Genomic DNA, 15,231 nt, shown 5'->3' with positions numbered 1-15,231 from the left:
CATTTATGTTGCATTAGTAAAACCAGCTCTCCTGGTTGTATTTAAACATGAGGAAATCCTTTTTTATACTGAGCCTTGTTTCTCATTCCCAAGTAGGTAAGTTTAGCTAAGAGCTGTTGTGAGCTGAGATGGTGAGATGTTCTTGATGAGCTCATGACACTTTTGCAAGGATTGCTGCCTGTTCCAATATTCATTTACTGGTGCAATAGCTTATTGGATCAGTTCTAAGAACTTCCTAGTATGCTAGCCACTCGCTGCCAACTCCCAAAACTCTTTGATCAGAATGTATTCACTGTGTTTTTATCCTTAAGTAACATTTTCTCCTAAATGTGGCACGCAGCTACCTGGTATATCTCATTCTAATATATGATTCATTAATATTTTCCTTAAATTGTGTCACCTACATATTCTAATCCTTATTGGAATTTGGTCTACTCCAGTTATGCTTTTTTCTGTCAATGTGACACTCTTACTGCAAGAGATTAAACATTTAATACACAAGAAACAGAACATTTAGCTTACTCAACTCACACAGAATGAACATGGCAAATAAAGTTAAAAACCTGAATTTAATAAGAAATGTATAATAAATATAATTCAGTATATGCCAATATATTTGTGTGCAGCAAATAGATTTTATCAGAAACAACCTTTTTCAATTTGTACATACAGAATATTTCTGATGCTCAGAAGCAGTGGCTTATCTCAGTTCTAAAAATGTTCTTTTCTAAAAAAAATATGACAGCTCATTGCAAGAGGAAAATATATAAAGATGAAGGAAGAAAGAGGATGCAAGCAATTTAAAGCCAAAGCCAAAATAAAAGACCGCGATAGCATATATCTGGAAATACAGCATATTGTAATTTGTATGGCATTTAATAAAAGACATCTGGATGGCATTTGGTAAAGCATATAAATAAAGTTTTGGTCATAAACGAGTAATGCCAGTTGAAAGTATCCAGGAATCATAAGGGGTGTGCACTCTATTCATTTTAATAGAAGGTACACAAAATGAATGGAGATTGCATAACACAAAAAATGAGCAATTATGTATTATAGTTAATATTCCACTGTAACTAACTAGAGCTATGCAAGAGCACTATTCATTTCAGTTCAGCTTGCACAGAGAACCTCTAGTGAATTGTGTCCAATACATTTTATGTCCAATACAATCCAGAAATCCATATGGGTCCTTAAGTACAGGCATTTATAACATCTGTAAACTTCTCATGTTTAGGTTTTAAATTATCTTTGCAGATTATCTCAGTGATTAACAGCAAGGACATTCACATCCTACTTTCCTCTTACTGGTTTTTCAAAAATAATCCAGCTCCGCACTGGATCCATCGATCTTGGTTGCCTCCACATGGAACATCGATGTTTGTTACCACACAGTCCCTCTCTGCACTGGTATAAACTGGCAAAGAGATGCATTCCTCAGGAGAATATGGTCCATATGCATTCTGTCAAGAAAAGAAATACACAAACAATCCCTTCAAATGTGACAAATTTAAGATCCAGTTTTATACATACTTATCTAAAAGTTAAGCATACTGAACTCAATGATCCCTACTGCTGAGCAGACATACATATGATTGTACATTAGAACTGTTTGTTTGTGACACTGAATTCAGTAAATGTACACAACTAATTACAGGAACATCCAGAAGTGAGCATATTACACCTACCCTACAGTCACTCTATTGGTTGCCAATTAATTTCTGGGCAAAGTACTAAGTGTTGATTTTGACCTTTAAAGTCCTACATGGTTTGACTCCACATTACCTACTGGATCACCTTCTTCTGTACAATCCACCCTGGATATTTAGGTCCTCTGGGGGGTGGCTACTCCAACCAGAATCAGACTGGTGACCATCACCCAGAGGACTTTTTCATCAGCCATCTCAAGACTGTGGAATAATCTGCCAGAAGAGCTCTGACAGCTAAATCAGTTGTCAGAATTTAAGAGATACTTGAAGACCTGTCTCTTCCAGCAGGCCTATCCAGCCAATTTTAACCTGCATTTCATTGGTAAATTTTAAGTTGTATTTTACCTGTGTGTATTTGTTTTATGTATTTTAACAGTGCTTTGTTTTAACCATGCTGCATCCCACCTCGGGTGATAACTCTATTATTATTATTATTATTATTATTATTATTATTATTATTATCATCATCATCATCATCATCATCATCATCATCATCACCATCACCATCATCAGGCACCAGAATAAAAACAAAATTAATGGGATCTAGATTTAATCATATTTGCAGCAGACCCAGTAAACAATAAGAATCAGGAAATGTATTTAAAAAATCTTAATTTAGAGATGCTAATATTATCATGCTGGCCAAAATCAAGTATTTTTTTTTCTTCTAAATCAAGGGGATGACTCATCTTGCACACTATTTGATATTTATTACTGCAGAAAGTCTGACATGAACCCAGAACTCTCATACAAATCTTCAAGCATGAAAATAAGATTGAACTTTATAATGTAAGAACTGTTGTCCTTTTATCTTGAATAAAGGCAACTGTTAGCCTTTCCTTGTGAAAACCCCTTCTCAATCAACATTTGGTTCAGTTTTTCATTCCAGGCTCTGGTTGCCTATTTTAAACCATAAAGCCTTTTTTGTAGTTTACACACAAGATGCTTGTTGATCTCATCCTCAAATCCTAGTAGCTGTTCCATGTAGATCTCTTCCTTTAATTCTTCCTTTAAATCTTCATGGAAAAAAGTTGTCTTTTAATCCTCTGAATGCTGCAATTCTTCCATTTCTCTTTCTTACGCACTGGCAACTTTTGCACTCCATTCCAGGATGATGGAATGTCCGTTGCCTTAGCCATATAAACCATGCGAAGTGGAGAAACCACCTTTGAGCTTCTTTCGACCTTCGGAGTGGTAGCGCTGTTTGACCACTGGGAGGTACTGGTTCCACATGTTCACTTGATGGCTAGGCTAAAGTGAACTGAGTCATTTGGATATACATGTCTTTTCATCATATAATGACCTTTGCAATTGTCCATCAGAAATCTCTCCTTCAGTGGCTTGAGTATTTTCATCCAACAGGATTTTAGCATGAGATCAACAAGCATCTTGAGTGCAAACTACAAAAAAAGCTGTTCCCGTAACCAATCTGGCTGCCATGTTTTGAACTAATAGGAATTTCCAAACTTGTGACAGAGGTAGCGCAATGTAAAGTGCATTGCAGAAGTACAGCCTTGAGGTTACTAGTGTTTGCACTACCATCTTTAGGTCTTCTAATTTTAGTCAGGGGCACACTTGGCATATCAGCTAAAGCTGGCAATGAGCACTTCTGGCCATCAGATCCATCTCAACTGGCATTTGAAGAGACTCTTTCAGTACTTCACATTTTCTTCTGCTGAAGTTGCAATAGTACATCATTGATATAACCATGCTGCTTACCTATAATTTGCTTTATGTGGCCATTTATGCATGAACCTATAATTAGTTTGCATCCTGAACAGACCTTTTTATATTATATTGCAAGGAATTTAGCTTCTTTTAAGAAACCAGGTCAGACATCCTACTGTAAAACTATTACAGCAAAGAAGCCAATTATAAGACCGATAAGTATAGGGGCCTTAATAATAAAATACCTGTGGTATCCAGGCCATGTAACAAGGGAGCACTGATGACACACTGGGAGAGTCATGCTGGTTTTCTGAAAGCCGATTTCCATCAAAACTACAGCCTTCCAGTTGAAGGCCACTAATCTGTCATGGAAACACATAAAATATTCAAATATGTGCTGGGAACAGAAATGTTAGCACTGGCTGGATTTTATCTTATCATAGGGTGAAACAGTTCTCTAGATGGTTCATGCAAGAACAAACAAAATCTGCAGCAATTGCTAAAGAACAGAGGAGAAAAACGATTTTAAAAATCATGGTAGAAAATAACACTTGTTTATGTCAGCACTTCTGTCTGTGGCAGGTGTCGGAGTAATGGAAATAAAGCAGCAAAGCCAAGCAAACATTTCTTAACAAGGCCCAAGGAAGAGGAAAAAACAAATCCCAGAACAGACTTGGCTTCCTGTTGTGAGGTTTGACATTAGCTTTCAAAGAACAGAGTGAATTACTGCAAGTTTTCTACAAGTCACTGAAGTGTTTTCCTCTGCACCATATGTAAAAATAATGCACAAGGGGAATGAATAAAAGAATTATTTTCTGTTTATCTTTCTTTTTTAAAAAAACTAAAAGACCTAATGTTCACTTTTATTTCTGCTGCTGGGAAAACAAGTCTGTCAATGGGGGAGACATTTTTGATGCCTTTATTTTATTATGGAGTATTAAAGGAATACATATAGTTTCTGAAGAAAATGGTTTATTGCTGCTTATAGTGGAAATTGTATTCCATGGGATTTAATGATAAAACTAATTGTGACAATACCAACTCCACTTTCTTCAGACCAGGTAATACTATGAACTTTTTTGATTATGCTTTTCAAGAACATGGCAGCTGTGACCATCGCCCATCTTTTGGGGAAGTTTCTCGTTCATTTCATTAATTGCAATGCTCTTTGCACTTATAGTGCAGCTTTGAGCACTTTCTGAGGTTTTTGTCCTAGGGCAGAAGTCAACCAACTGCCTTCTCCTGTCACTGAGGAGAAGCAACATCTTGTTCTTGGCTGCTGGGAGGTGCCCCACAGAATGGTAGGACCTTGCTGATTTCCCCCCCCCCCTCTCTCTCTCTTTCACATATATATATATATATATCTGCTTCAAGAGCTACCAGGAAGAAGGGAGAAAGAAAGGTCTCTCTTTTCTGTTTCTGTCTCTTATAACAATTTATTCCCATGATTTAGACAGGATTAGAGCTCAGAATCCTACTATGGTATTACTGAAGGATTGCTGTGTTCCTTCCAAGTAGTTTCAGACTTATGGTGAACCTATCAAGGAGCTTTAGTGGCATGATTTCTTCTGAGGAGCTTTTGCCATCACCTTCATCTAATTTGGAAAGAAACGTGTCTTGATCAAGGTCACCCAACAGGGATTTGAAACCTGGTCTCCAGATAGTTCAATATCCAAACCACTCTTGCACACTGGTAAAATAATGTAACTTACTCGATATAGTTATGTATAAGTCTAGAAATTTTAGTCAAAAACCAGGACTGAAAAACATCTGTCTCTATTAGGTTCCTATTTCAGCACTGGTATGTGTACAAATCAACTCAGGTTTTTGTCAAAAAATCTATAAATATATATGATTATTATGGGCTATCATAAATCAACAAATATACTGGAAGGAAGCAAACATCATGCTAATTCTTAGGTTACACATATCCAAATAAATATTTCTAATATTTGTGAACCAGACTATAAGGTATAAGCAGCATAATGGATGTCTGCAAAGCCTAAGATCTGGCTTACAATTTTCTTTCGATATATTTTCTCCCATGTCTATATTTTAACTGAATTCACTGTGCTATCAAAAAGCCCGCCACCCCTTCCTCCCTGGTTTCCAGTGATTTTAAAAAGAAAAATATGAGGCATGAATAGAAAATGACAATTCAGTCAATGCCTTTCCATGTGAATATGAGATTGTCAGATAAGAGGATCTGTATAAGTAATTCCAGATGTCATCAAGCAAGATGGAATTATGTACAAATTGATTTTGAATCAAAAATTCATCACAGTCTTACAACTGAGGAAGTGCTCATCTAATCATGTCTTGGTGTTATCTGCTATATTAATCATCCATTTCAGCAATCCTTCCAGACCAAGCTGTAACTTGGTTAAGTATGTCTGATTAAATGGGCATCTGCACTCAAAGTTGTCTCCAAGAAATGGTCTCAAAGTTTATTAGGTGACCTTTAAAGATATGCTAACAAAAATCATATTAGAAGTATGAATGGCCAAAACGAAAATGGAAACTTTTGACATTCTTTGCCCAAGATTTGCAGTCTAAAGGACAAAGGTCTTCAGTGAAGCACAAATAAATCCATTCATTCATTTGAATATTGTTGTTTTTAAAATACGTCCAATATAAACATCTTCCTGTTCTGATCTAATAGCATAACTTATTCATTCTGTTTTGATGGGCATCACAGCTTGTACTGAGCACTTTTAGGGTCACACTACTGCTGATAATTCTGCCAGCACCAAAATTCACAGAATGAACTGCTAATATTGTACCCCTTCCAAAAGTAAATTGAAACAATGGCAGATCTCTATGGTTTAGGGCAGTGGTTCCCAACCTTTCGGCCTTCAGGTGTTTTGGACTTCAGCTCCCACAGTTCCTAACAGCTGGTAATCTGGCTGGGATTTATGGGAGTTGAAGTCCAAAATATCTGGAGGCCCAAAGGTTGGGAACCACTGGTTTAGAGGAACCCAACAGTGATCTGCACCATGTGGCCCAGCAAGACTGTGGGGCAGAGAATCCTCTTCCCTTTCTGAAAGATCAAAAGGGGAAAGGAAGATGAAAACCTCCATGGTTTGGTGACAAAGGCAGTTGCTGGGAGGTGCAAAATACTAGTAAGCAGGTCACATGTTGTCCATAGGTTGGTCTCTCTTGTTCTAAGATGACTTTTCTCGACATCTTTTAAAGAAGGGAGTGGCTACTTCCAGGCTCCTACTATCGGTAGTACAAGACATGTTTAATGTGCTTACCTCAGTGTTTAAGAATCTCTTGTCACAATGGAACCTCTATTTGGTCAGAAGCAAAGTTTTTCTTGGTTACAACAAAACAGGTTATCAACATTTTTATGATTTCTATGCTCAGCTTTAGAATTCATTGCTTGTTTGTCTTTTAGAAGTAGTGCAAGACATTTTTCCTGAAGCTGACTTATGAATCTCAGAGAAAGAAATGGACAGGTTAGGATAATTATCAAATTGTTATTCTCATACTCGGGGAGGATGACTTGAAAATCCAACTGAGCAAACTGACAAATAATAATTTGTCAGTTATATATACGAAAGCTTCAGAAAGAAATATGAAATGTATATTGTACCTGAACTTGTAGTTTTGCTTCTTTTATCTGACCCTTCCAAGATGCTGTAAACTTTAGGCTGTCTACTGAACAAGTCATTACCCTGGAAGACAAAATGACAATGCAAGTGTAAATACTATATTTGACTAGAAAAAAAGCTAAATCTCAATGTTGTCATATGAATCTGGATTCCTCTAGAATCATTTATCTGGAGAAAAAGAAGAAGCTAGCACCTGTCCCATATAACCGATTGAAACATAAATATCTTTAATAGCTTAGGAGCTCTTTTTATCTTCTTTTATGCTGACCAATAAAATGTCAATAAAATGAATTGGATATACTGTATATACTAATGTTCAAGCAATCTCAAAGATAAGTTTAGGGCAGGTTTTGAGGTCAAAATTATGCCCTCAGCTGTCAGCTTTCACTCCTTTACTCAGGAAAGGGGATGGTTCCTTTTTAGATAAGATTTGAGGCACAGTAGTTTTTAAATCTGTGGATAAGTTATTTCAGGTTTTTGAACTGATTGTTTGACTAAAATTCCCAGACTAATATCTGAAAAAAAAAATATATATATATATATATATATATATATATATATATATATATATATATAAATAAATAAAACAATTGGCTCTCCACATTTACAGGGTTGACATTCATGGATTTAATTATTTGCAGGTTTGTCCACTGAGGCTCACGTGGTGGCCTTGGTCTTCAGAGGAGGGAAGCACCAGCGATTTCCACAATTGCTGTCAACCACTCCCAAGGTTGGATAGATAACCAGCACTTCCTCTCACCAATCATCTTCAGAAGCAGGCCACTGCATGGGCAGGTGGTTGGTGAGCTATCACTGCCCCCTTGCCCCCTTTAGGCCTTTGGGGCAGATGGAGCAACAGCAATCTCCTTGGGAACCCATTTCCTGAAACTTGAGAATTTTGGAAGGTAAGTGGAAGGCCATTATTGCTGCTTCATCTCTCCCCTCCACTTCCGGCTTTTGGAGAAATAGAGTAATAGTGATCTGTCCTACCAACAATTCTGGAAGCCAGCTGGTGCATAGGCTACAGGGCTTGATTGATAAGAGCCATCAACTTCACACTCCAGGGCAGGACTAAACTATTTACTAAGGAAATTCCTAATTACTGTTCCCAGGACAACCTAAAAATCAACTACTAGAAATCTAAAGTTCTGGTATTTGAGAAAAAAAATTCTCCTTGCTGTTGGTCTCTTGGTGGGCATACTCTAGAATAGGTCAGAAGTTTCCAATATCTGGGGCTCTTTTTCACCAGTCTGTGCTGGTCCACTCATATTTATTCTAAAAGCTTAAAGCTCAAGTAAGTAGTTTAGCCATTTTGCGTTTTAGCTTTACTAAAAGTGAGCAGTCCATACCTTCTGCTACTAAGGTTTTTAATGCTAAGATAGCTTCCCAGCTGCTGTATGCTTCCAGCATCTGGATTGGTGGTTTAACATCAAAAACAGACCAAAAGCAAACACAGTTTTTGAGGGCCCTCTTCCAGTTCCCTAGATGTGTATCATCCTGTGTCTTCCTACTTGAATCTGGGGAACCACCCTTGTAAATTAGAGCTTGGTGGTGGGCACTTAAATATTGGCTCAAGATCAGAATTTTCAGTCTAGGATCAGGTCTAATTCACCATTTAGCTCAGGATGAGCATATAAGCAGCTGGTTGAAGATCATTTCTAAAAAAGCCTTCTCCATCGGCCTTTCCGTATCATTTCTAACGCACCTGGATTTCGAAATGGCTCTCAAATAAACCAAACAGAGACGGTGGGATATTGCTTTTTGTGAGCTGCACTCTCGTTCATATGTATCTTGCTCCCCGAGCACCCTATCCATACATTATGCTAGGCCTTTCCATGCAGAAAATTATCTAAAGAACTTGACTGTGGTCAAATACCGCTGCTTATTTTCCAAGGCAGGGTGTAATGTGTTCTGAACTGCTGCGTGGGAGATTTGCAGGTATCCCATATAATGAAAGACTCCGCCCATGTAACAAACAGGAAGTAGAATGCATCTATCATATTCTACTGTCATGCAGTTTTTATTAACAAGCTCGAGCATACACAATTAATCCCCTACTAAGATGCTTACCGGCTAGTTCAGTGACATCTTATGTGAAGTTTTTACTTGGTGATGATCTTCCCCATGTGATCCTGGCTGTTGCCAAGTTTCTTTCTGAGGCAGCCAGGATTAGACAATTCTCCATTTTAGACACAGGTTGAAACATGCCTGGTAACTTTTGTAGTCTTTTACCTATGTTCATAGCCATCTTGTATGGCTTCAATCAGTTTTAATCCCATATTTCAATCAGTTTTAACTGTTGCTAATTTCATCTAACTGTGTATTAAATCAGTCAGCTGTTGTTAATCTTATTAACCTTGCATATTTTGTACAATTACGGAGCAATAAGGGTTGTTGTTGTTGAGAGCCATTGTCACTGCTCTGCTTCTAGCCACATTAGGGGGCAGGGCAGCAGCAATATCAGTCACCAACCTCCCCAAAGACTTTGGAGGAATGTACCTGGGAACAGCCATGACCATTGCTCTGCTCTCTGCTTCTAGGGGCAGGGTAGCAGAAATCTCACTCACCAATTACCTCTCAAAGTCTTCAGGAGGCAGCTGGCAACAGCTATCATTGTTGCTCTACTTCCTATGTCTTCAGGGATGAGGCAATGGCAATATGTCTCTATGCTTCCAGTCTAAAAACATTGGGGGGTGACTGGCGACAGACATCCTTGCTGCACTGCTCCCCATGGTTTCAGAACAGAGACAGGACAGAAGTGATTTCAGTCATCAACCACTGCCTGAAGTTTGCTGGTTTGTAGACTTCAGGAGGGTGGATGGTGACTGAGATTGCTGCTTCCTCAAACCATGGCCCACCCTGGGGATATTTATGTATTTTCCACTTTCATGAGGTTTCTACACCCCTAACCCCCATGAAAATGGACACTCCACTGTATTTTCAAGTATGTATGCTGAGGACTGATGAGCTGCTATGAGATTCCTTAAGTACATACAGAAATAATTAAAAAAAAAGAATATCACCTGTTGCTTAGATCTCCTTAACAATTATGAGTTCACATATAAATAAGGAAATTATAAGTAGTTAAAAGTTACAGAAACATTTATATCTTAAAACTGTGTTTTTAAAAATAATATATTAAGTCATGGGCTACTGCCTGAAGTCAATGTCTTACATAAGATGACACTACAGATTACAATACTGCAGAGACTATTGTACTGTTGGGTTGTACATCAGACCCACCATCCACAATGCAGCTTGCTAGCAATAACAGTTTGCCGTCCTGTTCCCCTAAACCCAAATTTCTTTTGGCAGTCACAGAAATTCAGAATAAATCATATAGTTTTACATAATATCATAAAGATGAAGGCCTGTTCAGTGGTCTAATAACTAGTATAATGGGCTAGAAGTATATCAATGCATTGAATGTTTGCCTAATATGTATAATGTGATCCACCCTGAGTCCCCTTCGGGGTGAGAAGGGAGGAATATAAATGCTGTAAATAAATAAATAAATAAATAAATAAATAAATAAATAAATGTGAATCTTCTATTTTTTCTGATTTTGCCGGATGATTTTAATAAATATTTAAAAGGTTACAGTTATTAAAGCTATAAAATATATGTTATAAAGCCAGCAAATTAATCATATGCTGAAATAAAATGGCCTTTCTGGGATGTCAGAAGAAAAGCACAGCTTCCTTTAAAAGGGAAATCTACAATTTGATTTTCACTTAAACAGTGAAAGCAAGGCAACTAAAAATAAATAAAAGGAATACATCGCTACAGAATGATATTGAGAGGTTCATAAAATGGCTCGGTTCACATACCTTGCAGTTTCTTGTCGTAAAGCATTCAGAAATGTGTCTGGGTGGAAGAGTTCTGCAAGATCTAGAGTATCTGAGAGCAAGGTCTGTTTTTCTGCTTTACCTACCCAATTCTGCAAAAATAATAGCATTGCATATTAATTGAGGAAATGAAACAATGACCTGACTTTATTGATTTGGACAACCATCTGGCTTGCTGTGCAATGTCTTAGAAGTTGAACAAGTGGTGTTTGTTGCACTTGGACACCATTCCTGTATTCACCTATATAAAAATGTCTCCTTGAATTCAGTGGAAATTTAAAATGTGTAATCACACACAATAATACAACCTTGGAGACAAGTGATTAAATGTATTTGAATAAGATTTAATAGTTTTCTTTGGAAGTCTGGATTGTGATTAATGGCCAATAGCAATGAACGTGATGCAGAACGCTGCTATACTTTTTCCTTAAATGGTAGCTTCCAAGGGCCTGAGTTAATGTAGTGGGATTATCATGTGGAGAATAGATTTTTTAAACAATTCTTCTTTGTCATAATGCAAATAAATGACATGGGAATTTAAGTCCCTTTCCATCAGAAACTAAGAGATCCAAGTTGAAATGCATTTTCATTCAAATAAGCATAGTCACTATAAAAAAAAAACAATTCCATCAACAATTCGAAACAGGACAATTCTTTTAATCATAGAATTTAATCATTTAATCTTTTTATTTGATTTGTTGATTATAATAAATTTCTATGATAAACAGAAACTGCAGGTTTAAAATGAAAATATAACACAACATTAAAATAATGACTGCCACTGCTAGAAGAATAGATATTTTCATTTCCTATTCATTAAAGACCCTGCCTACACTGCCATCCCCACATGAAAATTAAATGTTTGAGAAATTAGAGATAAATGACAATTTAGCCAGCTTTTTTAAAAAAAGAAAGCTCTGACCTATGCTTGTAAGGGGAAATACTGCTGTCAAACAAATATTATGCCTCTTGGAATCCCTGCTAGCCCATGGAAACTTACTGGATGATCTAGATCAGGGGTCCCCAAACTAAGGCCCGGGGGCCACATGCGGCCCATCGAAGCCATTTATCCGGCCCCCATGGCACAAAGGCAGAAGGGGGTTGGGCTAAATGACCCAAGGGTTCTCCTCTTCTCTATTATTATTATTATTATTATTATTATTATTATTATTATTATTATTATTATTATCATTGAGGCTGGGAGGCCATCTGTCAGGGGTGCTTTGCTTGTGCTTTTGGTGAACAAAGGCAGAAGGGGGTTGGACTAAATGGCCCAAGGGGTCTCTTCCAACCTTCTTTATTACTGTTGTTTATTATTATTATTATTATTATTATTATTATTATTATTATTAACATTGAGGCGGGGGGGCATCTGTCAAGGGTGCTTTGCTTGTGCTTTTGGTGCACAAAGGCAGAAGGGGGTTGGAGTCAATGGCCCAAAGGGTCTCTTCCAACCCTCTTTATTATTATTATTATTATGATTATTGACACAACAACACTGTATGACACAGCAAACAAGATAGATATACTGGATTTTGTATCACAAAATCACAAGTTGAACACTTCCCAGGTGTTTAGGACTGTGTGATGTATTTTCAGATGATGCGTGCAGATCCCAGTAGGGTGGCCTTTTGCAGTTGGCAGATCGTAATTTTGTCAATGTCTATTATTTCCAAATGCCGGCTGAGATCTTTTGGCACAGCACCCAATGTGCTGATCACCACCGGGACCATCTGTACTGGTTATTATTATTATTATTATTATTATTATTATTATTATTATTATTACTATTATTGCTTGGTGGCCAACTATAGTCCGGCCCTCCAATGGTCCAAAGGATTGTGAACTGGCCCTCTGTTTTAAAAGTTTGAGGACCCCTGATCTAGATCAAGTCACAGTCAAGGGCAAGCTTCTGCTAAACAAATCTTGCCAAGAAACCCCTATGATAGGTATCAAGTTCACCATAAATCAATTTGAAGGCACACAATGAAAACACCATCTGGTTGGAGATGGTGGAACTAAAAGAACTCTACAATGTTAAGAACGTTTAGAAGTCTTCTGTGGGACTATAAGAGAAACACTCAATTTGCACCACTCCCTTCACATGAATAAATATAACTGAGGATAATAGTGAACCCTATTCAAATGTAAGCCTTAGAGCCCAAGAACATCACAGAATCGTGCTGGAGGAGCTAGAAAATTCTTATAGGGGACATTTTTTGTTGGATGTGGATAAATGAAACCGCAGGTATTGGTGGTACAAGGTGGTCTTGCAAGAACATTTCTGCAGAGAAAACAAATTTTCTAGACCAGCATTGTTTCATTTACAAATTCCCTGCGCTTTCAATGAAGGAAACTGTTTTCTGGAAGACAATACTATTTTGCTTTTTCCAGGAAAGGTGAGCATGCAAAACTCACATGTATTTTTTTTCCCCACAGATTAAGGTTTGAATTGTAAACAGTGTCAAAATGTGTGGTTTTTGATGTCTTTCTTTAAAAGAAGAAGAAATATGGTGAATTTATTTATTTATTTTAAACATTTATATTCCGCCCTTCTCACCCCGAAGGGGACTTATGGCAGAGCACAACATATATACGGCAAACATTCAATTCCAGAACATAAAATAAACCATAAATATACATAAACACTAAAATCAGTTATCTTCACATTAAAACCATAATTTAAAACCATTAAAAGTCAGCTGCACCGTATTTCATTTTCATGAATACGGTGCGGCTTATTATTAATATTCATTTTATTATTAATATTATTCATATTATTCATATTATTATTATTATTATTATTATTATTATTATTATTCATTTTTCCCTATAAGAATAAAATTAACAAAGATTGGGAGCCAATTGCAATACACTTCTTAATTTCCTATGAAAATATTTCTCCTTTTCAAGAACTCTGCTCCTGTTATAGCACTGAATTGTATTTGGGAGAGCTACTAAAACTTTAACATCATTAAATGTTTGTAATTTGTAATTTGTTTTTCTGTCATAGTGTCAAACGCATTGTTGTGGTCTTTCTTTCAGACACAGCTATTTAATCAGGTGACCTTTAAATGTGTCACAATACAAATTATGAATGTTCATCTCACACAATTAAGATTGATTTGAGTTTTTAAATTTCTTTCTATATTCATTAGTAATACATTGGCCATCTCTGCATAATTTTTAAACAAATTCATGAAGTTTCACTTATAGCACACACACCGCCTCCCCAACACACTATTAGAAAGATAGACAGTTCATCATCTAAGTGGTCATGAGATCAACTCTGCAATTTGTAATTCATTTTAGAGCATCTTCAAATATCCATTTAATTCATCTCTTTGAGGAAGTTAGGGGGAAGCAGTTATACCCAATAAAACTCTAAGCGGCTGAAACGGTTGACAAACATATTTTGTTTTCATACAAGTTTGAAGTAATCACTTGAAATTTCATTTTAATAATATCTATGAGTTTAGCTGGGAGGCACTTTCAGAAAAGCATTATAAAAACAATTATATTCTATTTAATGCTAAAGTCTCACTAACTGGCATTCATCTATTGGGCAATTAAACCCAGGGCAGTATTCACTGTGAACTAAGATCAAAATGCTAAAGCATAGTGTTGCACAATTTCCAACTGTAATCTTCCACACTGGTATTTATTTATTTATTTATTTATTTATTTATTTATTTGTAGTATATATACCCTGCCCTTCTCACCCCAAAGGGGACTCAGAGCGGCTTACAGAACATTGAATATGGTGAACATTCAATGCCGATTATACAGTTAACATGGACATACAACAGGCAGTTTTCCCATCTTATTTCTAGCATCTTGGAGGCTGTGCTCAACTCTGGCCAGGGGGGGGGGGGGGGTGCTGTCTCTCTATCTTCCATGCTGAGGTGCTTCCTCCAATCGATGTCCTTAAGGGCGCTTTTATTACCTCCCCACTAAAAGCGATACCTATTTATCTACTCATATTTCTGCTTTCATCCTGCTAGGTGGGCAAGTGACCTGGGGCTAATGGCAAGTGTTCACCCCAACCCAGGATCGAACTTTCAATCAGCAGGATTTTTTCTGCAGCACAATGGTCTATCCTGCTGTGATAAGCCCGGCTGAAATCCCACATGAAGAATGTTCTCAAAATCCTTCCTACTGTAGTGCTGCCAAGTAAAGAGGCTGAAAAATGATGTACAATGGACATGTTGCCCATGTAGTTCCAATATTCATACACATGTATAGTAAGCATGGGATCAGAAAATACAGTTAACTTAGAACTCAGTAACCACCTCGTCACACCTCGCCAAATAAGCGTCCTAGGATGCTTAAAGCTAGCTTCAGGGATGGAGCCCCACTGCAGTCATCAGACGACATTGCCTGTGGCTT

At 37.1% G+C, this 15,231-nt stretch overlaps 1 protein-coding gene across 3 annotated transcripts in view; it reads right to left on the bottom strand.

Annotated features, from left to right (window-relative positions):
- Nucleotides 1-550: 550 nt before the first annotated feature.
- dync2h1 (dynein cytoplasmic 2 heavy chain 1) overlaps nt 551-15,231 on the bottom strand; it is a 205,090-nt gene continuing 190,409 nt past the window's right edge. For 2 of the 3 annotated variants that reach the window (XM_003219289.4, XM_062974574.1), the window contains exons 87-90: nt 10,825-10,934; nt 6,976-7,057; nt 3,623-3,739; nt 551-1,463 (exon numbers count right to left, since the gene is read on the bottom strand). In XM_003219289.4, the coding sequence (XP_003219337.2) occupies nt 1,305-1,463; nt 3,623-3,739; nt 6,976-7,057; nt 10,825-10,934 (468 nt within the window). In that variant the 3' untranslated portion in view covers nt 551-1,304. The remainder of the gene's footprint in view (nt 1,464-3,622; nt 3,740-6,975; nt 7,058-10,824; nt 10,935-15,231) is intronic. The other variant, XR_010004055.1, reaches the window with a different exon arrangement.

This window comes from Anolis carolinensis, chromosome 3 (genome assembly GCF_035594765.1).
Source record: "Anolis carolinensis isolate JA03-04 chromosome 3, rAnoCar3.1.pri, whole genome shotgun sequence".
NCBI lineage: Eukaryota > Metazoa > Chordata > Lepidosauria > Squamata > Dactyloidae > Anolis > Anolis carolinensis.
Note: the sequence above shows the minus strand (reverse complement) of the source record. Positions and strands in the feature narration are given on the sequence as shown.